Raw genomic sequence first — 22,466 nt, 5'->3', positions numbered from 1 at the left:
ATTCTCTAGGTACATCTAGTTTACTGTGATGGTCAATTCTTTGAACAGCTCCAACTACCCTTTGATTATGCTGTCGTCATCAATCATGAACGATTACGAATTAAATAAACTTACGTATTCGGTATACTCGATAACGCCCTGCTTTTTTAAAATAACCACAAGAAAACGGAACTGAATTCATTATCCGTGGGCAATTTACCGTATTTTACCGCAAGATTTATCCACATCAAACATTGAAATCAATGAAATAAAAATTGTTTCAGGGTGTTTCAGCTAAAAGTACGCAGCCAACCACGTGCTCGTCGATTTCTTTTCTCGGGTTACTCATTCTCAATCACGCCTGAACGTCATAGCTGTAACAATCTCACTTCTCACCACAAGCTAAGCAAAATAAAAACAAACAAGTCAAAACATTCGCTTTGTCTCTTTCCCCTGCGCTGTCGCATCGTATGCTTTGCTATGTTCATTCTCGAGAAATCCCCAATCTCCAGCAGCAGTTGGTCATATACCGTTTCTATGTGCGGGTACATGCAGTCGGTTCAAGTTCAGCGTACGTCAGTCGGTCTCAGTAAAGCAGCAATCAAAGAAAACATTTGCCAGGCTTCTTTAATCGTTTGGATGTAAAATCGTTCACTCACCGTTGCAGTGTGTGGCAACCAAATTACCGTCAATAAGATAATCGTTCCGATTGTAGTAAATAAATTTGACCTTCGTTGGGATCCGATGGGTCAGTAGTGCTGGTGGGTTCCAGTGTAGGAGATGTCAAAATTTGTGATAATACTAGCCGTGGTAGTGACCTGCCTATCGCAGCAACTGGCAGGAATCGACGGAGCAGGACTCCGCAACGGTCCACTAAGCCTGTACGAGCAGCATCTGTTCAAGCGTCAAGCCAAGGATAGCAACGACGAAAATGCCGGACTTTACGACCAGAATGACTCCGTTATTTCGCTTAATGCAGGTAACCTGAAGGAAAAGGTATTCGGACAGCCCCATGCCTCGCTGGTGGAGTTTTACAATTCGTACTGCGGTTTCTGTCGCCGGTATGCACCCATATGGAAACAGCTGGCTAGCGATATTCTCGGCTGGCAGAAGCTGGTCAAGGTTACGGCGCTGGATTGCTCCCGGGACGAGAATAATGCCATATGTCGAGAGTTCGAAGTGATGGCCTATCCAACGATCCGGTTCTTCGCACCTTATTACGAGGACGGAGCTCAGAAGATCGGTAAGTTGCTACTGGGAAACACCTAAAGGTTTCTGATAGGTTACACGTAATCAGTTTTTGCACTCTCTTCGTCAATTAACGAAGCTGATAATTATCAACATCGAACTGAGTAGGAGCTACAAGAAGTAAACCGGGGGAAAGTTGTGGAAATTGAAACATCCGTGATGTTTAGATATATTGATTCGGTATTCGATTTCTGCTTGGATCTTGTTATCATAACAGCAAATGAACAAGTGTTTTCACGCTCGTGTTCAGCGAACAAGTTTTGTGCTATTATTAATTACCATCGGGTGCACTTTATATAAAATATTTTGCTTCGAAGCGGATATGTTATATTTTAGAAGAAATAAATTAAATTTGCTATTTTTTCGAAATTTGGGCAGAAAATAGCACCACTCATGTCATTGTTTTGCAATGTAAGCAAACCGGCTGCGAGCCACGTAAAATGTATTCTGCTCGTACGCTTGGTTACAGGAGTGACGTTATTTGCAATCGATTTCTACGGATTTCACGTCTCAGCTAACTGATTTGAAATGCATTCCTGAGCGGAACGACTATGGTTTTCGTTTTAAATACTGATTACTTCAATAATTAAGCCAAAATGGGCCTAATCTGCACCGAGGTCAGGTTCAGAAAAATAGCCTTCAAACCCTTTTCTAATTAGAAGTCATTTACACGTTAATTATTGAATGCCTCAATAAAATTTTACGACGTTCCTGTAATCAGTTAAGTGAAAATAATTTCACCTGTCAATGTAGCCGGTTGAAATAAAATCATTGGGTATAGCACTTTGTACACTAATTTTAAAATGATATTAAAAGCAACAATAGGCTCTGTTCGTTTGATTTTCTCAGTAAATCAATTTATTTTTTTCTGCTGCTGGTGGTGTTCTTCATATTCTATTTATTTTCCGTCGGCCTATTTCCGTTACGAGGCTAAACACCGACGCCAAAGGGTTGACACACCCCCACTATCTGGACTAGATATAGACACATCAAATAATGGACCGGGGATCAACGATTTTAACGACTTCAAGCAGCGATGTAGTTGCTCGTTTTGTGTAGTTGAGAGCCAGGGGTAGAAAACAGCACCTTTAGGTTTTTTTAAGAGTTTGTACGGAGACTACTCCATGAAATCACCGGAATGTACGAAGAGTATTGTGGGTCTTTCACGTGATTTCGGGAACTTGGCCACGCCATTTTAAGTCGGAGTCCATGATGAGCCCGAGATAGTGCAAGAGATTCTCCACAGTAACAGATATTTTCTTGTGGCACCACAGTACTCTCCTTGCAGATAATCAGCATGGTTAATCAGCTGAACAATTCTGTTAACTTCATTTATATGACCGGAGACGTATACTTGAAGGTCGTCATGCAAGTATCACCTGTATTTAATAACACTTGGCAGGCTGTTTATGTATAGCCAGAAAAGCAGCGCGACGAGGAACGAGCTTTGCGTTGTTCGATCTTTCAGTATCCTAGGAACGATGATAGTAGCTCACATGCAGAGTTTAAGAAGCCGAATTCCCTCTTAAGCTTTGCCTTCGGTAATTCGTGTCTGACACAGTTAAAAGATAGAGAAAAATCGACGAGGACCATACCTGTGCACCTATCATCATCGAAATTATTAAAAATATCTTGGATGACTAATTACTAACGTTGTCGTTGTAATGTATGCTTTCCGATAACCAGACTAATGTTTGGCTAGAAGAGCAGGATCGCTTGCTTCGATGTATTCGGTTATTTGGGACAGAGCAATCTTCTCAAACACCGTAGATACAGCGGGCATGACGTTGATAGGTCCAAAATCCTTGGATGAAGCAGGGTTAGGTATGAGTGATATCAATGCTTCTTTTCAGAGGGAGGGGAATGATTGAGCTTCGATGATCGCGTTAAAGAGGCCCGCAAGTAGCGGCAGAATAAACGGACAGAGTATTTTTATAAACGAGATCGGTATTTCACCGTTTTTCTTGGCTTTGGTATCGATTTGATGGGTTTTCTTACAGGCTTTTTCGGTGTTTGTGGGCATAAAATCCTCTTTCAGTTTTGTTCGTTGTTGGTTTATAGGTGCAGCGGCGTTACAGTGTAAGATGACCTTCAGCAAAGAACTGGTTTAGTTGTTCGGCGTCAAACTCTTCGATAACATTAATTTGTTTTGGTGTTGTGTATTCCCTCTCTGCTAAAATTGCTCCACAATAGTTTTGCCAGCATGTCACCGCTGAACTGCGAATCGGTCGTTTTATCGCAGTATTTATCAAGTTGGTGGTTCTACGTTTCTTGAAGATATAGTCCTGCCATTGCCATTCGCTCGTTATCAGGGAGCGTCTGTATCGTACATATATTGTCCTTTCGGGAGCATGTTGTTTTAGCAGAGAGCGAAGTTCTTTGTGTAGTAGTCGTATTTTGTTGTTTATGTTCTCTTCTAGATACATGTGTTGGAGGTCCTTAGTTTGAGTCTGCTTGCAGCCTCAAGGGATCGATTTCGTATTTTGATCCGTCGAGGTGGTGCTTCGGGTATAACTGAGTCGGCGATTAGATGCACAGCTTCATGATCCAATATCGAATTAACGCTGAATCTTGGATTTTTCTAATAAACTGCGAGTGATTGGTTAGCAGTGGATCAATCGTGTTAGAACTGAGTTCGGTTATCCTCGTAGCTTATGTTGGCAGTACAGTGAAATTGAATGCTGTATATATTCGTTGCAGAGCAACCACGTAACCACGTTTGAAGTGGGATGATTCGCGCTGACATTGATGTTGTAATCACCAATTAAGAAGACCCGGTCGAAATTATATTCCACTAGATCTAGTAGTTTTCGGTATTGCTGTGCGAAAAGTTTGTTACAGCTGGGTGGGTTTTATAAAATTGCGATGCATGTGTCTAATTCTCCAATTTTACCTCAAATGGGCAAAAACTAAGCGTTGGTTGATTAGGATTGCAAGATTTCAGAATGATTTTTACCTTGATAATCTTACATACGTAAATTCCTACACTTCCGCAAGTCTTAGTACCTCTATCTCGTCCAGGGTATAGCGAATGCTGAAGGGGACCTTTTCCTGGATTCGGCGGAAAATCAAGCAATATTTGAGAATCTTTTGTGGAAAAACAGAAATACATACGAACTTCTGCTTTTGATTTATCGTTATTTATCGATAATTATTCGTTATTTATCGATAAACAGAATAGAATTTATTAAAGTTTATTAAAACAGCTAAAATTTCCTATGACTTATACTGTCCATAATCGCAAGTTACTCCCATGTTCTATGGGATCTCCTATCTACATGGGACTGACTTACGATTATGGGCAGTATACCTAATTTCAATAAATTTATGAAAAAAAAGAATTTTTTTTATGAACGGTAAAGACGTGAAATTTGTCTTTTTTTACTGTAGCCTCGTTTGAAAATTATGAATAATTTTTCATGCCGATGTAAGATATAATCAGACAAGAAGTATATACTTCCAAACATTTTTTGAATCAAGGAAATTAGATCTATAGAACAAGACCTATCCTTGAAATTAGCAAAAAATTAAAGCCATTTTAAATTTTCGAAAAAAAAAAAATCATTTTCTAATTTTCGATAAATTACGAATAAAAGATCAAAAGCAGAAGTAAGTATGTCTTCATTTTTCCATAAAAAATTCTCAAACATGGCTTTGATTTTCCGCCGAACCCAGGAGAGGGTCTGAAAAAGCACGATTTATAAGTTCGTTGATGTTGCTGACCAACGTGTAGTCTTGTTGACCATGTAGTAGAATGAAGTTTCTTATGAACACGGATTTGAAGACCTATGTTTAAGCCTGAGAGCAGGGTAGCGTATATAAAAAATAGGAATAGATGGATCTTCATTTAGAGTGAACGGGTAGTCTAGTGTACAGACACTTTATACAGACTAGCGAAGTGTCAAAAATTGCAGCCAAATGGTCTACCAAAGAAAGTTGTTTTGCGCAGAGCGTTTTTGGTATGCTTGATCCGCTTCTTGAATATAGTTTTGAAGACGTTTGAGCTATTTCATGCATCATGCACGAGAGATTTCAGCTTCTTCTCGGAGCTTCAGTAGCCCTGCAGATAGACCGTCAATTTGCTTTGTCAGAAGCTCGTAGAAAGTGCGCTGTAAGTAACATGGCGGTAAGGAATACCAGAGGACATTTGAGTTCTGGTACGATGCGTTGGTCAATCGCATATTGTGTGAAACCATTCTAAATAACCAAACCAGCCGATTGCGTCCGCTTTTGTTTGCTGTTTGTTCTTACCTTTTCCTGCTGCTGCATATATCTTCATTGCTCATTTCGATATTCACTTGTTCCGTAAATTTTTAAATTTTTAGTTCTTAATTGGTAACTACTTTGGACAGTGGAGGATAATTTCCCCTGCTTTTCGGTGTGAAGCATTCTTATTTGCAGAAGACTATGGCCTGTGTTAAGAGAGAGAATGTTGGTCACTGTCCACGGTTCGATCGCGCTGAAGTCAGCATTTAGAGTAGTGGTATTTATCATCCTTTGTACGTCAAGAACCGAGTTGCCGGATTTGCAGATAGGTTGTATGCATTACATAGAACCATAGGCATGCTATTGTTGTACGGAGTGAATAACAGTGCACTGAGGCAAGATCCTTGGGGCGTTCTACCTTTCCGCTGACTTTTGATCATCAACTATGATGTAATCAACTTAAGAGCACAAGAACCAAATTCTTTTTTCAGCGTTTTGTGGAATACATATATGGTGATTTACATAGTTGAAAGTAAGCGGTAGGTAGACAAGAACCTTTTTTGTCAGGGGAAACTGTGCAATTGCGACCACTATTCAGGTTATCTTTTGTGATTGCCCCTGTTCTCTCTACATGTTACAAATTGCTCGAATCCAATGTAGTTGGAAGTGAGTTCTTTGTTTGCCCAGATGTGTCATCTAAACATTACTAATAGTACATTATTATGAATGTAGCTGAGGATTCGTTTGGAACAGGTATGCCACAACTCGCGAGGTGTTAGAAGGTACCTTCCAAAGTATCGCTTCCTTCGAAGAAATAGTACTGCACAATGGCGAGAGAATATGTTACGAGCTCTCGGGCTCGCAGTTACAGAATCGACAAATGTCATCTTGACTTTTGCCATTTTTTTGCCTGATGATACTTGGCAGGACAATGTCCCGTAAATAGGCCTGTGATTATACGTAAGTCTTTTCGCTTCGGATCAATTAGTTTTTTGGCTCTCATTGTATCTGGATGACTGAATTTCTTAACTTGTCGAGCGCCTATTACGTTACGCCAGTCATTTATTAGTTGGTCTCTTGCCCAAGCTCAAGGTTCTAGTTTGATGGCACAGGTAGATATGCCTAGAAATGTTCTGGCAAACATGTTTGATGAATCACGCCTGGTTGATTCGTCGGCCACTTCGCATTGCATTGATATCGCTTCTTTAATTCTTGATCCGTAGACTCCCGAGCCAGTCAGGTCACCCATTTTAGAACCATTCGTATAGAATGATATTGTACCATAAGGTAGTATGGGACTCCTAACATTTCACGAGCCACTGTGTGGACTTCATATGAGATGTCGAAGTTCGATTTAGCATCCATTTCATCTTAAACTGTCGTGAAGACAGGGTTTAGTTTGAGTTGCTTTATTATACTCAGGTGTCCATTTAAACCCCCATCAAACCACTAACCCTTTAGCACTCTCAGAGAGCCAAGTCTAACCTCTCCCATAACATGTTTGTGTAATGAACGTAGATGAAGCATGGTTTTCATAGCTGTAATGGGCGTTGATTTCATAGTACCTGTGATAGAGGCAGTCTAGCCTCTGAGGTAAGGTTAGTTTAGTCTGAACGGACTTGTTTAACCTTGGGCCGCCATACAAGGAAGAAATCAGTTAATCGTTTTCTGGCGATGATCGTGTAGGACCAGTAAGCCAACCTCGGTTTGAGATTCTACGTTTTCCCGAAGAGTTTACTGCACGCCAACAGTGCTGTAGTTGCTTTATTAACAGCGCATGTCAGGTGTGAGCTCCAATTCAGTTTTTTTGTATAGGATAACACCTAGATGTTTCACTTCTGCGTAGTTAATCTGAGAGTTGGGGGAAACAACTACAGGTTTTTCCTATTGAAAAACGGTACAATGACCGTTTTTGCAGGGTTCACGTTGAGTCAATCTTTGGAACACCAGGTCATCGGTGAAGTTCAGGGATAAATGAATCCGATCGCTTAATGCCGATTCATGTTTCCCATCACAATTAGGACACTTTCATCTTCACAATCTCGAAGCCCATTTCAGTCAGATCATTGAGAAGATCGTCCATCATTAGTGACCAGATCAGGAGTGATAGCACACCTCCCTGTGACAGCCTCTACTTAGTCAACTTGCTTTCGTGTCTCCCAACGTGGCTGTGGTTTCTCGACTTTTGAGCCCCTATCGAGCAAATTGCTATTTTCTTGAAATCGAGGGTTTTCTCCATAAGTGTCACTAAGGTATGTACTATGTAGGGCTGTTTCCGTAGATTTGTCCTTTTGATATGCAAACTGGTACTTGTTTAGCGGAATTTTCGATAAGTGCTCCGTTCGAATAGTTCAGCAGTTTTTCTATCATTTTCAGAAGTGTTGATGTCAAACTAATAGGTCTAAAGGCCTTGGGTAGCGTCAAGTCTTTTTTGTCTGTTTTGGAATAAATATTACCTTCACTTCTCTCCAGCTTATAGGTGGGTCCCCAAAATTAGGACTGAATCTTAGGATGTTTAGTAGATCGGGAAAAATTGTCTACCGACTTTTGTAGAAATATTGGAAGAATGTTATCATGGCCGGAGAATTCGTAGAGTTCTTAGTTGTTGGTAGCCCATTTAATTAGAAATTGTGTGAAAATCTGTCCTCACAAGTCGTGTTCAGACGGAATCCATCACAATCCTGACCTGCCAAATTGTCGTCTTTCGCGACTGACCTACAAAAGTGTTCATTAGAAAATCCAACATTTCACTATTGTCAATTGTGAGAAAACCTTCGACTTTTTCGCTTGCCCTAGGCCATTTGGCTTCTGGAAGGCGAATTGCCTCTGGGAAGTTTACGATGTTTTCACAAGACTCGCGCATTGATAATTTTTTTAGCCTTTCTCAACTCAGCGTTGTATTTGGTAAGAGCAGTAATCTTCGCGTTATTGAACAGGCACCTAGCTTCCTTCCTAAGTGTTTCTGGATTTTCGTTCCACTAAGGAACATCACGACATACAGACCTCGTCACAAGAGGGAACTGTCATTATAGGCAGTTATGATCTTCTTTTGTAGGTCGTTTGTCGCATTATCCAGATCTGCTGGAGATTGGATCTTGCTCCCCATTTTTTTTTTTCGACTGTTCCAGGTGTGACCGAATTACACACCAATTTGGTTTTGATAGACTAGATTCGTCAGAAACGTGCCAACTCTTTATCTTTTCCGTTATTTGAGCACTGCATAACGTGAGGTCCAGTGTTTCACTTCTAACTACTTTCAATTTTAGTAGGTACTCACCTCTGGTATTTTTATCCGTACTCTTCCATACTCTGTGATTTGCATGGGAATCACATCCAATGATAAAGGGCTTGTTAATGTTTCTGCAGCTCCCCCGCACGTTCAGGGATCTCAGGTCCTCTTCTACTGCGTATAGCCAACGTGTTCGTGGCCTCCCACGAAGTCGGCGTCCTCTTCCTGGCTCCCTGCTAAATATTGTTTTCGTAATTCTTTCTTCGGACATTCGTACCACATGACATGACCAGCCCATTGCAGTCTGCCGTATTTCATCTGTTTAACAATATCCATAGTTTTGTGTACTTGGTATAACTCATGATTCATGATTCTGCGCCACACAAATGAGGTTGAGATCTCATCTGCAATCCGAATACTTTATTTTGAACCATCCAACGTCGCACGTACAAGTCTAATCAGTTTTGCCGGAAAACCGTGCAAAGTGTACTCCCGGAATTTATCTAGGATCATCCACAGGGTGAACATCTGATCCGTCGTTGATCCGCCCTCACGAAAACCAACCTTGTACTCGCCGACGAAGGACTCCTCAAGCAGTCTCAGTCTGCTAAACAGGATACGCGACAGTATTTTGTACGCCGAGTTCAGAAGAGATATCCCCCTGTAATTAGCGCACTCCAGTATGTGCCCTTGCTTGTAGATGGGGCAAATGAGTCCATCCAGCCAACCAGCAGACAATTCTCCGTCCGCTCATACTCTTAGAATAATACGGCGGATTATTTGGTGCAGCTGCTCACTACGAACAATGAATTCTGTAATTGGAGAGATTTTTTTTGGTCAGTTTAGCAAAACTGCAGCTCTTGGAGTTGGCTGGTCTTTACAATATACTAACTGAGCTGAGGAATTCAAACCAAAGTTTTTGGGTTTTTTTTCACGGCTTCTGAAGAAGAGCCAAATGGTGTTATATGCCGTGTCTATGTCAAGTGCTCCTATATCCGTATGAAACCCTATCTCTATTACCTGACTAAGAGCATTGCCTATCATTCCGAGGTATATTCAAGTCTCCATTCCCTTGCGGAAGGCGTATTGACGGCTATCTATGACCTTGAGTTTTTTCGAACGAGATTCACTAACGTGTTTCGCCTGGGTTCTGGGAGAGGCTCTGCCTCCCATATTTAGCTATAGCTATTAACCCTCCGGAAGTCGCGCGAATTGCCCACTGAACGAGCAGCCACTGCTGCGCTAAGACGATTTCGCTAGATTTTCAGAGCAGCGACTTCCGAAAGGTTAAGTAGTGCTTTTTTGCGTTGGGACCGAAAGTCCTTGAGTAGTGGGTAGCCGATGTTGTCGATACCGATAACTTTCCCTCGTCCCGGATTGAGAGTATCGCTCAATTCCCTTCCAGAGAAGGGTTGGTTCCTGTCTGGGTTGGGGCTTAGCAAGAATGAGACGGAGGTGGCTTCCAGGGTTGTTCTGTGCTTCAGAAATTTCGACGGGAGTGAAGCGGTTGCCGATACTGACGCCTGGTATCAGTATCTCAGTTTGCGGAAGTCGTTGAACCTCGCCTCCCGAAGATGGTTGTTTGCGGTTGATCGACGAAGAAGCCGCAGAGGTCCGCGGCGATCCTTAATAGCCTTAGATACTTCGAAGCACCACCAATGTAGTGCTCTTCGGGGAGTGGATTTCCGCTCGTCCTGGAGATGCATGATTCCGCGGAGCGACTGATTATGTCCGTTAATTTGTCGGGGGAGTACTCCTGATGTGGGTCCGAGTCAGCAAATTTTCCACGAACTTTTCCAGTCGGCTTCCTTGTATATCCAAAACTGGCGACACGAGGTAGTTGTGGGGTCTATTCGGTATATGACTTTGTTACAATACACATAAATAATAAATTACTAACGCACAATATTTTCTCAACTTTCAGGCGAACCGGTGACAGCTCACGCGGAAGCCGAAGTCATCAACGCACTGATCGAGCACATGCAAAACGTAACACAAAAACCAGCAGGCTGGCCCGATTTCACCCCCCTGGAAAGTGATGCGCCAAGGGAACAACTATTCAATCCAACCGAGGCCAGACCGGATCCTCCCAAGTACGCCTACCTAATCAACGAGAATGAAATCAACGGGACAACGGTGGGCAGTCAGGTGATGCTAGATCTTCTGGATGCCCCGCTAGCCGTGGTAAAACGTACCAAAGAAACGTCCGAACCCAGTGGACTGAAGGTTATTGTAGGCGATAGTATGAGCGAGATAAAACTACCGGTGGACGAGTTTAGTAGGGCGAAGGTTACGTCAGCAATTCGTAAGCATCTTAGTGAGCATCACATCCGCGTGACGGAAGTGGCGACCAAACCAAACAACAAAGATTCCACCACCGAGGAGAATATTTCTGATATTATGGAGAAAAAACAGGAGGAAGCATTGCGAGTCAAAATGAAGGAACTGGGACCGGCAATTGTTTACCAAGCGGATCTGGAGGAAGCTATAAAATTTGCCTTGTTTCACGAAGTGACTCGATTTAAGAAGATCGATGGGGAACGATTACTTGCTTTGCAGAGGTTTATGAATGTTCTTGTACGGTACTTTCCATTCAATGAGAATGGGATGAAGTTTTTGAAGGAAGTCCGACAGTATGTGTTGAACGCAGAGAGTGAAATTGGGGCCGAAGACTATTCCAACCAGATCAAGAAACTTGAACAGAATCGTAGCCCAGTTTTTGCTTCGAATCGGTGGATGGGTTGCTCTAGCACGAAAGATGGACTACGGCGATATCCTTGTGGTTTGTGGACTCTCTTCCATTATATGACTGTTCAAGCGGCCGAATCGGAAATATCCACGGACCCGTTGGAAATACTACAAGCAATGCACGGGTACATAAAGTATTTCTTTGGATGTTCCGATTGTTCTACACACTTCCAACAGATGGCAGCCCGCAATAAGATTTGGAATGTGACCAGCAAAGACGATGCTATTCTGTGGCTTTGGTCCAGCCACAATGAAGTCAACCGACGACTATCGGGAGACGCAACCGAAGACCGGGATCATCCAAAAATCCAATACCCTTCCATAGAGATGTGTCCCGAATGTCGGAAACAGAAGCTCACCAACCACCACAACCATCGACAGTACACCTTGGATGACGCAAATGAATGGAACTTACTGGAAGTTTCGACGTTCTTGAAGCGGGTATACTCATACAATAACCGAAACCAGCTGGGATTATGGGATGCCAATCTGCTTCCCCAACCGCTCGCACGTACCGGTGGCGGAGGAGCCGATAGTTATCACTCTAACCGAAGCTTCGGAAATGTCCTGAATGAAATGGACATCCGAATGGGTGCACTGTTGTATGTCGCTTGCATCGTAATGCTGTTGATCGCCGTAAAGATGGTGGTCAAAAGAGGATACCGGAAAAAGATGTACGCCCACGATATACTGGGAAAAGTGTAAACAGAGTCGGACCTTCCACCGGTTAGCTAAAAGTCTGTTTTCTTCCTGAAGCTGTATATTCATCTATCTTAGTACGTAAGCATCAAGGTGAGACAAAGAAAAGTTTCCCTTTTATCAGGAAAATCGTAAATTGTTAGCCTGAGGAGGAACTACTCTTTTCCCATGTGTCTAGTGACAATTTCTTTCAGTCTATTTAGCTAAGAGAAGTTCTAAACGCTGGAACGACATGAGCATTTTTGTGATCTAATAAAAACAAATAAAATTGATTTATTGAAACGCCAACATTCCAACAGTAGCGGAAGACAGATCGTGGTTTTATTTGAGCTATTATATTCTATCACGTTCCTTGATACGAGTATGTCGTTTACAGTTATGATAGATTAACTAACGATTGGCCAAATGCTTTTTAATTATTCGATACTCTTACTCAAAAAGGGATTTGTTTTTCTTTCGTGCTAGACTTCTTCCCATCAAAAATGTTCTATAATGAAGGGTTATCGATAGAAACGAAGAAATGATTGAAAGTCTGTTTCCCCAACAAATTGCGCAGTTGTTCAACCGTTCGTCGAAAGTTGACCGCAAACAAAAGTTGGTGATATATGCGAAAGTAATGACAACTATTTGCTTAGTAATTTACTGTCACGCTTACCTCCAATTGCTGCGATTCGCTTCTTTCACAGCACGTACGGAAAAACGGCACGTCTCGTCGCTGGGTAATCCTTGAAGTTCTCCCGATACCACTGGTGCGTCAACCAGGCATTCATCACCTGATTCGAGAGCACCCACGCGAGCACGTAGACGGCCGACGTGTTGCGGGCTATGATCGCATACAGCGCCACGTACATGACGATCTCGAAGAACATGTGCGGTGAGGAAACCAGTTCAAAGTAACCGCCCCGTGGAATGGAATGTTTCTGGTTGACAACCTGTCCGGAAGGATCCTTGCGCAGGTTAGCAAGAATTAGATTAGACTGAAATTGGTACTGCCAGGCGTAGAAAAAGATCGCTACCCAAAGAGCGATTCGCGGGGAAAGCTCGAACCGATAGGGAAGCAATGAACCGTCTGTTCGAACGAATCCTTCCGCCTGCGATAGAATTACCACTATCGTACTGAAGTAATGAATGTACCCCACCAGATACGCCGATAAATGCATCCTCAACTTGTTGGAAAAGACCTGCACAAACCAAGTTTCATAAAATCTTCGCCAGCATTGCATCGTGATGAGCATAATGGCCACCATAGTTTCCGTGGGAGTTGCTAAAATGGTACGAAGAAATTTAAGTGTTAAATAAATGTTAACCACAAAGGACACTTACTTCGAACGGTTCTTTTAGTCGTGGCCATTATGTCCAAGAAATCTATCACGTAACCCGGCGTCACTCTACCCGTAAAGTAGGCATTGCCCATGAAGTAGAAAGCAGCTGCCGACCAGACTGCGGCAAAAATGTAGAAATGTTTGAACCAGGACTTCGGTACTTCCAACAGTGTGACAAACCGATCACCGGGTCCCTTGTGTGCGTGTTTTCCATAGCGGAACGTTTGACTAATTGCCGTGGGCAGATATTTCTCGATCGTGGCAATCAGACATCCCAGCACTACAATCACTACGATAAGTTGAACGAACAGGAAATTAATCAAATTGATCGACCGCAGATCCAGCAGATTGGCCAACATCGTAACCTTGTGATGTTCAGTGTAACGGTCTCAGCTTTGCCACATCACTCCAAACTGATTCCGGAAAAGCAGTGAAAAACGGGAAAGAGAAATTTACAACCGTGATCAATGACCTATTTATGAATGGTTGAAGTGAGAAAAAATTGCGTACTCAAATTCTCATGGTCAACACACCTGATGTCACTCACCTCCTACCTAATACTGCTGGTTTGCTTGGATGTTTTACCACTGACCAAGAAATGCTTTCATGATAACAAATTTACCACAAACACCATGATAACGGTGTTTCAAGGATAGAAAGAGGTGTCAAGCGGATAGCATAGCAAGAGAAAACTAGTCAAAACGGGGTAATAACCTGAACAATTTTTCCTATGAGTAATGAGTAGTGACCAAATCACTACCGTCTGCGCGAAATTTTTTACTCCATAATACAATGGAAAACTTAAAATTATTTGGAAAATGTTCTATGCTATATTTTTCCTTAGTAGAGAAAAATTTAGGTAAAAACTCTTTTTTCTTCACAGAGGAGAACATTGTTTTAAACCACATTTGCGCGTTAAAGGCTCAAAACCTATAACTAAATTAATTATAGTGTTTGCTTATCGATTTCGTCTCATCAGATTCCGACACGAACGTAGTGACAGGACTAATCTAGCGCAGGTGTTAATATAAATCAACTGGATGATGTTTTGTTCGAGAGCGTCTCGTGGTGTAATGGTGGTGCGTATATCAATATGCTTCATTCGTAGTGTGTAACCGCCATTGGTGGCGATGCTTTGGTTATCGCAGCGCATTTCGATCGGTTTCTCCTATCCAAATTGTGCCAACAATCTGTGCCACCACGAAGCTTCCTGAACAGTGGCGCCACATGCTCGGTTTCACATGAGGACAGCGCAACAGTTGGTCGTCGCTTGCAGCACCAGGCAACCGCACCCCCTTGTAGCATGAAGATGAAGCCGCTCGTTGACTTACACACAGAAAAAAATGTTGGTAAAAGTAAGAGTTTTTCACTCTTAGCAAAAAAACTACCAACGTATAGTCCTAGATTAAAATTAAAACTTTTATTTTGAGTACTATTCTTCATTTGCTTAAAAGGAAAACTTTTACTTTGATTATTATTCTTGATTAATTTAAAAGTTTTACTTTCAACCTAATAGTTGGCGTTGGTTGCTTTTTGCTAAGAGCGGAACACTCTTACATTTACCAATATTTTTTTTCTGTGTGTACGATCGTTCAAATCAGAAGCCCAGCTTGCGTTGGTGTATCCTATAAGCTCAATATCTCCTTGTTTCTTGCGTTACAACTTCATTACAGACGTTCCTCGTAGATAACGAAACAAATGTTTGACTGCTTCCCAGTTATTGGTTCCAGCGTCTGAGTTGTAACGGCTTAATTGGTTGACTGGTATACATAATATCTGGTCTGAAACAATTAGCTATATACAATAAACTTCCAACAGCCTCCTAGTACGGAACTCGTTTCATTTTTTCGTCCTCTTTCGACGTCTGTGGAGTCATATATTTAGCTAGCTTTATACATGGGTTCGATGGAGTTGAAACCGGTTTGGCATCCTGTATATTAAACCTGGTGGGCATTGAGTGATACGAGCTCCCAGGCAGCTGCTGATTGATCCCAAGTCCTTCATACGGAACTTGTCAACTCACCTCGATCTTATTCATAAGCACTTCGTCATTACAGACAATGAATAGGAACTTCGAAGGTTATGAACAGACACGTTTCAAATCTGCATTTATAACTTTGCGTTCCAAGCGCGGCTGGACTGTTTTAGACCACAAAGAGCCCTATTCAAACGATAAAAATAATACCCTAACGCAGCAGCTGAACGAGGAGGGTCAAGTGTCCATTTTCAACACAATTTGTGATATGTGATATCAAAGAAATTTTCTCGTACAGTCATTGGGAAGTTTTAATCTGACAGTGAACAAAAATGGTCACTGAATTAAACTTTCTCCACTCGCGCAGAAACAATACATATTTTTATATCGAGCCCTCACTGAATTAGCGTACTTTGGAGACACAGAAATTGATTAAAAATCATTAGTCTGAAACAGCCATCAGCGGATAATCCGGATATTTGCAAGTTGGAAGCACAATACCAGGTAGGTGGTGAAATATTTCCTTCGCCAAGGTGAAATATTTGACCGGGGATATTTGATCTTTTCAGTGAATCAAAACCTTCCAAGAGGATACTCGAAGGACGACTGCCATTGGTGGAAATGAGGACAATAAGCCGAAAAACCGTTCCGACACTTGTGCTCCTTACGACAAGAATCGGATAATAATGGCGCCGATTCCTGGTCATGACAATTGCACCTACATCAACGCGTCGTTCATCGATGGATACGACGACGAGAATAACTTTATCATAACGCAGGACCCGATGGAGAATATCAAAATACTGTGAGAATAGCGCCGCAGAGACGCAGGAGTGGGCTGATAAAAGAAGCGTACTAAATATAATCACCACTTATTTCATTTATATTAAGGTTGAACAGAGAAAGGGCGAAATTCGAAAGCGAAAAAAGCAGTTTTTTCCATACCGCGTGTTAGATTTTCAAAAAAAAATCAATCAGCAGTATTGTAACAACATTCTACATAAGCTGATTTATTTCTAACACACGGTGTTGAAAAAAACTGCTTTTTTTCGTTTTCGCCCATTCTCTGTCCAACCTTAAACACATGCTGAACCTTCGAAAAAATCGTGCTTTCAAAAGCCTGCAACATCTGTGCGTTGGAACAAACCTATTAATCCCTTGTCTGAAGATTTCAACAAAATCAAAAACACAATTAAATTTGATTCGCTACTTTTATTAGTGACTCTTCAACAAAACGATCCTTAGTTGGATATGTGTGCTTTGCTGAATGTTCATCCTATTTGTTTGGTACTAAGTGCTAAATTCATCTCCCTTTAACTGGTTGAAAGATTAATATAATGACTATATGCTTCCTGTTTTTCTGAAATGCGTGAATTCGCCGATCTCATCCAGAAATAAATCAAATGAAACGAAAAGGAGAAATAGTTTTGTTTTGAAACGGAAAGAAGAAATAGTTTTGTTCTTCATCTATTTATTATTTTTCGCGTCGTCAACATGGTTTTCTTTAGTAAGAACGTAGTCGTTAATCTAGAATCCATGCTTCACTATGACTTCGTATTTAAACGGATATATTTCCATCAAATTGATTTCAAAATAAAATATACGATTTTCGTAAGTGTTTTTCACATCTTATTTTGTGGTTAGTTGCATTAGCTTTTTCCATTGTTTAAGAGTTATTATGTCAAATAAATTAAAAAAATAAAAGGGTTTTTTACAATTACAAGCTATCAACTTATTTCTCCTTATCGGATTCGGCTTTCTTTCCCAAAGGAACGGCCACTTTTAATTTTTCGGAGATTTCCAGAATTTTGCTTCTGACCAGTTCCAAGTAAGCGTCAATCGACTGCTTGTTATTTTCGTAGACCTTTGGCAAGGTGAATAGTGCAACGAATGCAATGATGACACGTCATTCCGTTGAAAATGGCACCGACGTAGGTTAAGCAGTAAAGAACAACGCCAAACTTGATAGAATCGATTACATCTTCCACCAGGAACAGACGGCGATAAGGTCCAATCAAAGTCCAGGTATTCTTTGAACGGGTGTCGGAGGTCTTTTGTACGGCCTGAAGCACGTTCTTGTAGATTCGGAACGAAACGGTTCCGAACAGGATCAGCAGCAAAACGTACGAGAAAACGCTGATCAACGAAATTAGCGACATGGCGAGCAGGATTGTTAGGCCACTGCCGAACACGATTGCTGGTTTCTTAACATCACGCCAGTAGATCAGGGATTCCACTTTCGGGTGCAATTTCTCCGGCTTGAACCAAGCATCCAAACCAAACTGCTTTAAAAATTTCTCCATATGTATACACTGCTCAGCAGGTTTACTGCAAGAAGCTTCTACCGGTTTCGGCATTTCCTCCGATTGTTGTCTCACCGGGGTCACCGCTTTTGGAGTAACTGCTTTTGGGGTGACAACCGGCAGCGGGGCCGCAACTGGTGCGGGATCGAGAGTAGCAACAGCCGCATCAGCAACAACAGCAGAAGCAGCCACACCAGATGATAGCGAGTCTTCGAACTGTGGCTCCACGATCCTTTCTGTTGTGACTGACTGGCACTGAATATATCTTCTTTTTCTACACTATCGGAAGCAGCAGCAGGGACACCGGATGGCTCTTGAAGTTTTTGATTTTGTGCGGTTGTGCTTGAACGAACCTCGGCATACGGTTGTGCTTGAACGAACCTCGGCATACGAGTAGCATACGAAATTTTCAAACATAACAACAAACCAAAAGATGTGTTGTTAGTTTGACAATATTTCATCAAAGTATGCTGTCATTCTGACAGTGTACCTTTATCGGTGTACCTAGGTTATAAAATGTGTCCTTGAAAAATCGTTAGAGTATTCCGTATTAACATATTTGTATTTGCCTATATACTGTATTTGTCTTGATGCGATGAAACCAAATGCAATAAACGATTTCAAACGAGTAGTTGTGACAGACAATCAAGTTTCAGTTTTTGGAAGAAAGTTGACGAGAACGGACACAAGTTGGGTATAGACAGGTCCGGTCACGACAAGTATGTTTCGTCGTACTTTACCCCCTTTCGCTGCGAATAGCCTTTCACAACTAGACGCGCTTTGTACCAAACTACGTTGCCATTCACGTCGTTCTTGGTCTTAAAAATCCACTTACACTTAATAACTTTCCTTCCGTTTGGTAATTCAGTCAATGTCCAAGTGTTGTTTGCTAGGAGCGCCTCGTACTCGTCAAATATAGTCTTCTTCCAGTTTGTTGAGTCCTCCCGAGTTAGTCTAGTTTCCTTCGCTTCTTTTTTGCTATTTGGACCATCGCATTTGTGCCAAAGATTCATAAATGGGACAAATCTGGCTTATACTTGTCCAAACTTCCTCTGGTGTGGATCCATGCCCTCGCGTGGGTCAGTGAATTAATAAGTATACTAAGGTGTTTACGGCTTCTGTACAGAAACTTTTTTGTAGACTTGCTCCATACAATGGACATCAAACTATGGAACGATTCGCACGCTCTGTTATACCGTTCTGTTCTAGTGTATACGGATTTGTCGTTTGATGAGAGATACCATACTGTTTCCGAAAATTCTCCTAGCCATTATTCACGAATTCTCTCCCATTGTCGCTTCGTATCACTTTCACTTTGCGACCAGATTGACGTTCCACCAGTGCGTGAAACTCTTGGGATTTTCGATTGATTGACAGCGGTGTAGTGGATTGCACTGGTTTTGCGCTTTCTAGCAGAAGTGTCAATGGAACATACCCAGTTTTCTGCACTTCTGCTAGAAAGTGCAAAAACTGTGCAGTTTCAGTGCACTCCACTACACCGGTGTCAATCAATCGAAAACCCCATCTGAAAACTCTCAAAACTTCTGGTTCCGCTTTTGTTTTTAAGAAATACACCCACACTTTTCACGATCGGTCGTCCACGAAGACACTGTAGAATCTGCTTCCACTGTTGGAGTTCACTTGCATAGGTCGGCAAATATAGGACCGCTTCGAGCACGCGTGTTTTGGTTCGAGTGACCTAGTCGTTGATGCTAAACCTCCAAGTCGACTGCGGACGAATAAGCTAATCCGATCTTGGCACCTTGTGGCCGTTGTTCAAGTTTGAAGAGATTATTTTCACCTGTGGCAATATCATCATTCCGCTTAATTACATAGCATCCAGTGGTTGTAAAGATAATTGTGTATCCTTTTTTAACAATTTGGTTCACAGAAAACAAATTTACTGATAGATCTGGAATCAAGTGAACTTCGTTAACCGAAAGTTCCATTTTTTTTTCTTTTTAATGACATTCAATTAGCTAGAGAGTAGGGAAAGTTATGGAAATTTAGAGCCATAGTACTCAAATGAGAGCAAGGATGTGAAATATACAAATCGGAAAACTAGAAGTGGCAGGGTCACTAGAACCAGGTTTAAAATCTTACGACTAATCTTGTCTTCTGCTGACAGGAGTCGAGCTTAGGCAGCATAACTACGAATCGCCCAAGTATATCAACATGTCTCCTGGCAAAGACATAACTGTCCCGCTTTACCGTGAGAACCGACAAAAGAGAAGCCACGTAAGATCACCACTGTAAACCTGTCGACGATTAGCATCAATGAAATGCCGAATGTCGGGGTAGATTTTTATTAGACAATTGCCATTGCTCTTGCAGTGGTAGCGAGTTTGCTACTGTGTGTAAGGTGGTGGCTTTGCCTACAGCGACTACCCAACGCTGCCGATGGATTCCCATCAGTCCCTTTTTCTTTTTTCCTTTTTTATTTCGACTAATATGTAGTCACACTTTTTAGCGATATTCAATTAGCTAGAGATTACTGAGTAGGGAAAGTTATATATGAATGCGTGTAACGTGGTCAAATCTATTTCTTGCATCTGACAGTGTTGTACGCTTATTCGAATATATTCAGCAATTCAAGTATTAAACTGCCATTGGGATATCTGACGTTTAACCATTAAATGCGCAATGTTGTTTTAAAACAACATTGTAAAAACCATCTCAAAATTATCGTATCAACGTATTAAAACCGTGAGACAATTTTCAGAGAATTTGAAAAAAATTGGTTTGCGCCTTTAAGGGTTAAAATACGCTCGCTGAGACCTTTCTTCAAGCCTAGAAGTGCTTTGTTTGCCTCAATTCGTCGTGTATGTTTTGTTTGCCTCTCAATTTAAACGTCAGAGCGGCGCCATACCAACCTAGCTAGATACGTCTATACTAATTTTAGTTACCATTTTCAATATCTTTCGTGTGTCCCATTTTGAAGAATTGTATACTACATTGAAGGGATTTTTTTCTCCATCATATTTCAGGCATTGCTAGACCTTAAATTTGTATGTCATCATAAATTGTATGGTTCTTATAAGTTATGTTGTCAAAATGCATATGAAAAAAGGCATGTTCTAGTATGGTGACCGTTATTTCCATGCACACAGAAAAAAATGTTGGTAAAAATAAGAGTTTTTCACTCTTAGCAAAAAACAACCAACGCATACTCTTAGTTTAAAAATAAAACTTTTGTTTTAAGTACTATTCTTCATTTGCTTAAAAGGAAAACTTTTACTTTGATTATTATTCTTGATTAATTTAAAAGTTTTACTTTCAACCTAATAGTTGGCGTTGGTTGTTTTTTGCTAAGAGCGGAACACTCTTACTTTTACCAATATTTTTTTTTCTGTGTGGTCGCGTATGGATAAACAATTATGATCGATATTATACCAGGCAATGGTTATTCTATCGTTGAACGAACCATATTGGAAATAATTTTGACGTTTAATAAATAAAATGGTTCACACATGGTACACATTTATGCGGATTTATTCCATCAATCAATCTTTCTCTCCATCTGTCCCTCTCCATCATGCATTCCAAGAATGATCTGTTTGGTTTTCATCTTCAGAAGAATTTCAATGGCAATTTAATTTGTTCCAAGTGACAAATGGTTTTTAACTAGGCAGCCAACCCAGCCAAATAAATTTAACGAAGGCAAATGACCTTAAGGTTAAAACCTCTATAATCGAAATAATAAAAAAAATCTCACGCCATCATCCCCTTATTCTAAAGATATTCGTTATAGTGGAAATTCGACCATGCAAGCTGATACCACTACTACTGCAATGGTATTAGTGCACTGATATCTGACAACTCACCGCATCGCACTGCCTGCCCTGCTGACGTTTCCAAATCTGTCTGTCGAATATTTACCAGCAGCATCCGAGTTTATCAGAGCTGTGCAAAATATAGTCAAACAGCTGCTGATAAATTCATAACTGCATTTACCGGAAACCAGCAGGTATTTTCAGCCGAAATGGTTTTTGCCAAATCGTGGGAAGATTTCGAGATCGCTGCCGAAAACATGTACATCGCCAACCCGTGCCAGTGTCGGTTCACGATGAAATACACCCACAAACGGAACGCGGTCGTGCTGAAGCTGACTGATAACGCGAAATGTGTTCAGTTCAAAACCGAAGTGCTATCGGATCTTAAAAGAATAGAGAAATTCACCGGCAATCTGATGTGGCTGATGGCATCTAAGGAGTAAATTAGGGGGATCGCCGTGATGTTTTTTATGCCTGGGAGAATTTAGGCTGTATGATGTATGTATTGTGTAGGGTAATTTTTCATATATTATAAATAAAATGAGAGTGCTGAATTCAATTTGCATTTTGACTGTTTCATTTACTTGAATATTATAGTGGTTGATCAAATGAACTGAGCAATATTAAGGACACGAATCTGGACCGAACCCATTTCAATCAAACCTCGTGGTGAACTATTTAACTCATCTTTGAGTAAGAGTCCTTTTGGTTGTAATAAGTCGCGGTGGGTAAGCATGTAAGCCACTTCATTACCAATAAAAATGCTGGAATGATTGAAAAAATTCCTTCTCACGGAATATAAATTTTGTCACGGAGGATCATTATTCCTCGATAGAATTATATTCTAGTTTATTGTCCCATCATGCAATAGATTGTTTCATAAAAACGATCACACCTGACTTTTGGGATGAGAAGTGTCAATGGAACATACCCAGTTTTCTGCACTTCTGCTAGAAAGTACAAAAATGGTGCAGTTTCATTGCA

At 41.2% G+C, this 22,466-nt stretch overlaps 3 protein-coding genes and 1 pseudogene across 7 annotated transcripts; 2 read left to right on the top strand and 2 right to left on the bottom strand.

Annotated features, from left to right (window-relative positions):
• The first annotated feature begins 493 nt into the window (after window positions 1–493).
• Window positions 494–12,420, top strand: LOC131689058 (sulfhydryl oxidase 1). The gene is made up of 2 exons (XM_058973824.1): window positions 494–1,222; window positions 10,587–12,420. Exons 1-2 carry the CDS (start codon window positions 760–762, stop codon window positions 12,113–12,115), a joined length of 1,992 nt encoding a protein of 663 aa, XP_058829807.1. The 5' UTR covers window positions 494–759; the 3' UTR covers window positions 12,116–12,420.
• On the bottom strand, window positions 12,378–14,096 carry LOC131689059 (polyprenol reductase). 5 transcript variants are annotated; one of them, XM_058973828.1, is made up of 3 exons: window positions 13,979–14,096; window positions 13,433–13,844; window positions 12,378–13,373 (listed from the first exon to the last, which is right to left on the bottom strand). In XM_058973828.1, the coding sequence occupies exons 2-3, from the start codon at window positions 13,788–13,790 to the stop codon at window positions 12,790–12,792; spliced, it is 942 nt and encodes a 313-aa protein (XP_058829811.1). In that variant the 5' UTR covers window positions 13,791–13,844; window positions 13,979–14,096; the 3' UTR covers window positions 12,378–12,789. The 5 variants fall into 5 exon arrangements, with proteins under 5 accessions (XP_058829811.1, XP_058829812.1, XP_058829809.1 ...); XM_058973829.1 differs by having other exon boundaries at window positions 13,942–14,090; XM_058973826.1 differs by having other exon boundaries at window positions 13,433–13,903; window positions 13,965–14,090.
• A 3,025-nt stretch (window positions 14,097–17,121) lies between these two features.
• Window positions 17,122–17,889, bottom strand: LOC131690737 (reticulon-1-A-like; annotated as a pseudogene).
• Window positions 17,890–21,544: 3,655 nt separating this feature from the next.
• LOC131690622 (signal recognition particle 9 kDa protein) lies at window positions 21,545–22,041 on the top strand. Its single transcript, XM_058976539.1, has one exon. The coding sequence runs from the start codon at window positions 21,692–21,694 to the stop codon at window positions 21,923–21,925; it is 234 nt and encodes a 77-aa protein (XP_058832522.1). The 5' UTR covers window positions 21,545–21,691; the 3' UTR covers window positions 21,926–22,041.
• Window positions 22,042–22,466: the final 425 nt, after the last annotated feature.

Source organism: Topomyia yanbarensis, chromosome 3 (assembly GCF_030247195.1).
Source record: "Topomyia yanbarensis strain Yona2022 chromosome 3, ASM3024719v1, whole genome shotgun sequence".
Classification (NCBI taxonomy): Eukaryota; Metazoa; Arthropoda; class Insecta; order Diptera; family Culicidae; genus Topomyia; species Topomyia yanbarensis.
This window is presented reverse-complemented; position numbering and strand designations above follow the sequence as displayed.

Coding starts and splice junctions, on each gene's coding strand:
- LOC131689059 (XM_058973828.1), bottom strand. CDS start 13,790: ATGTTGGCCAATCTGCTGGATCTGCGGTCGATCAATTTGATTAATTTC. Junction 13,374..13,432: donor GACTAAAAGAACCGTTCGAA/GTAAGTGTCCTT, acceptor GTACCATTTTAG/CAACTCCCACGGAAACTATG.
- LOC131690622 (XM_058976539.1), top strand. CDS start 21,692: ATGGTTTTTGCCAAATCGTGGGAAGATTTCGAGATCGCTGCCGAAAAC.
- LOC131689058 (XM_058973824.1), top strand. CDS start 760: ATGTCAAAATTTGTGATAATACTAGCCGTGGTAGTGACCTGCCTATCG. Junction 1,223..10,586: donor GGACGGAGCTCAGAAGATCG/GTAAGTTGCTAC, acceptor CTCAACTTTCAG/GCGAACCGGTGACAGCTCAC.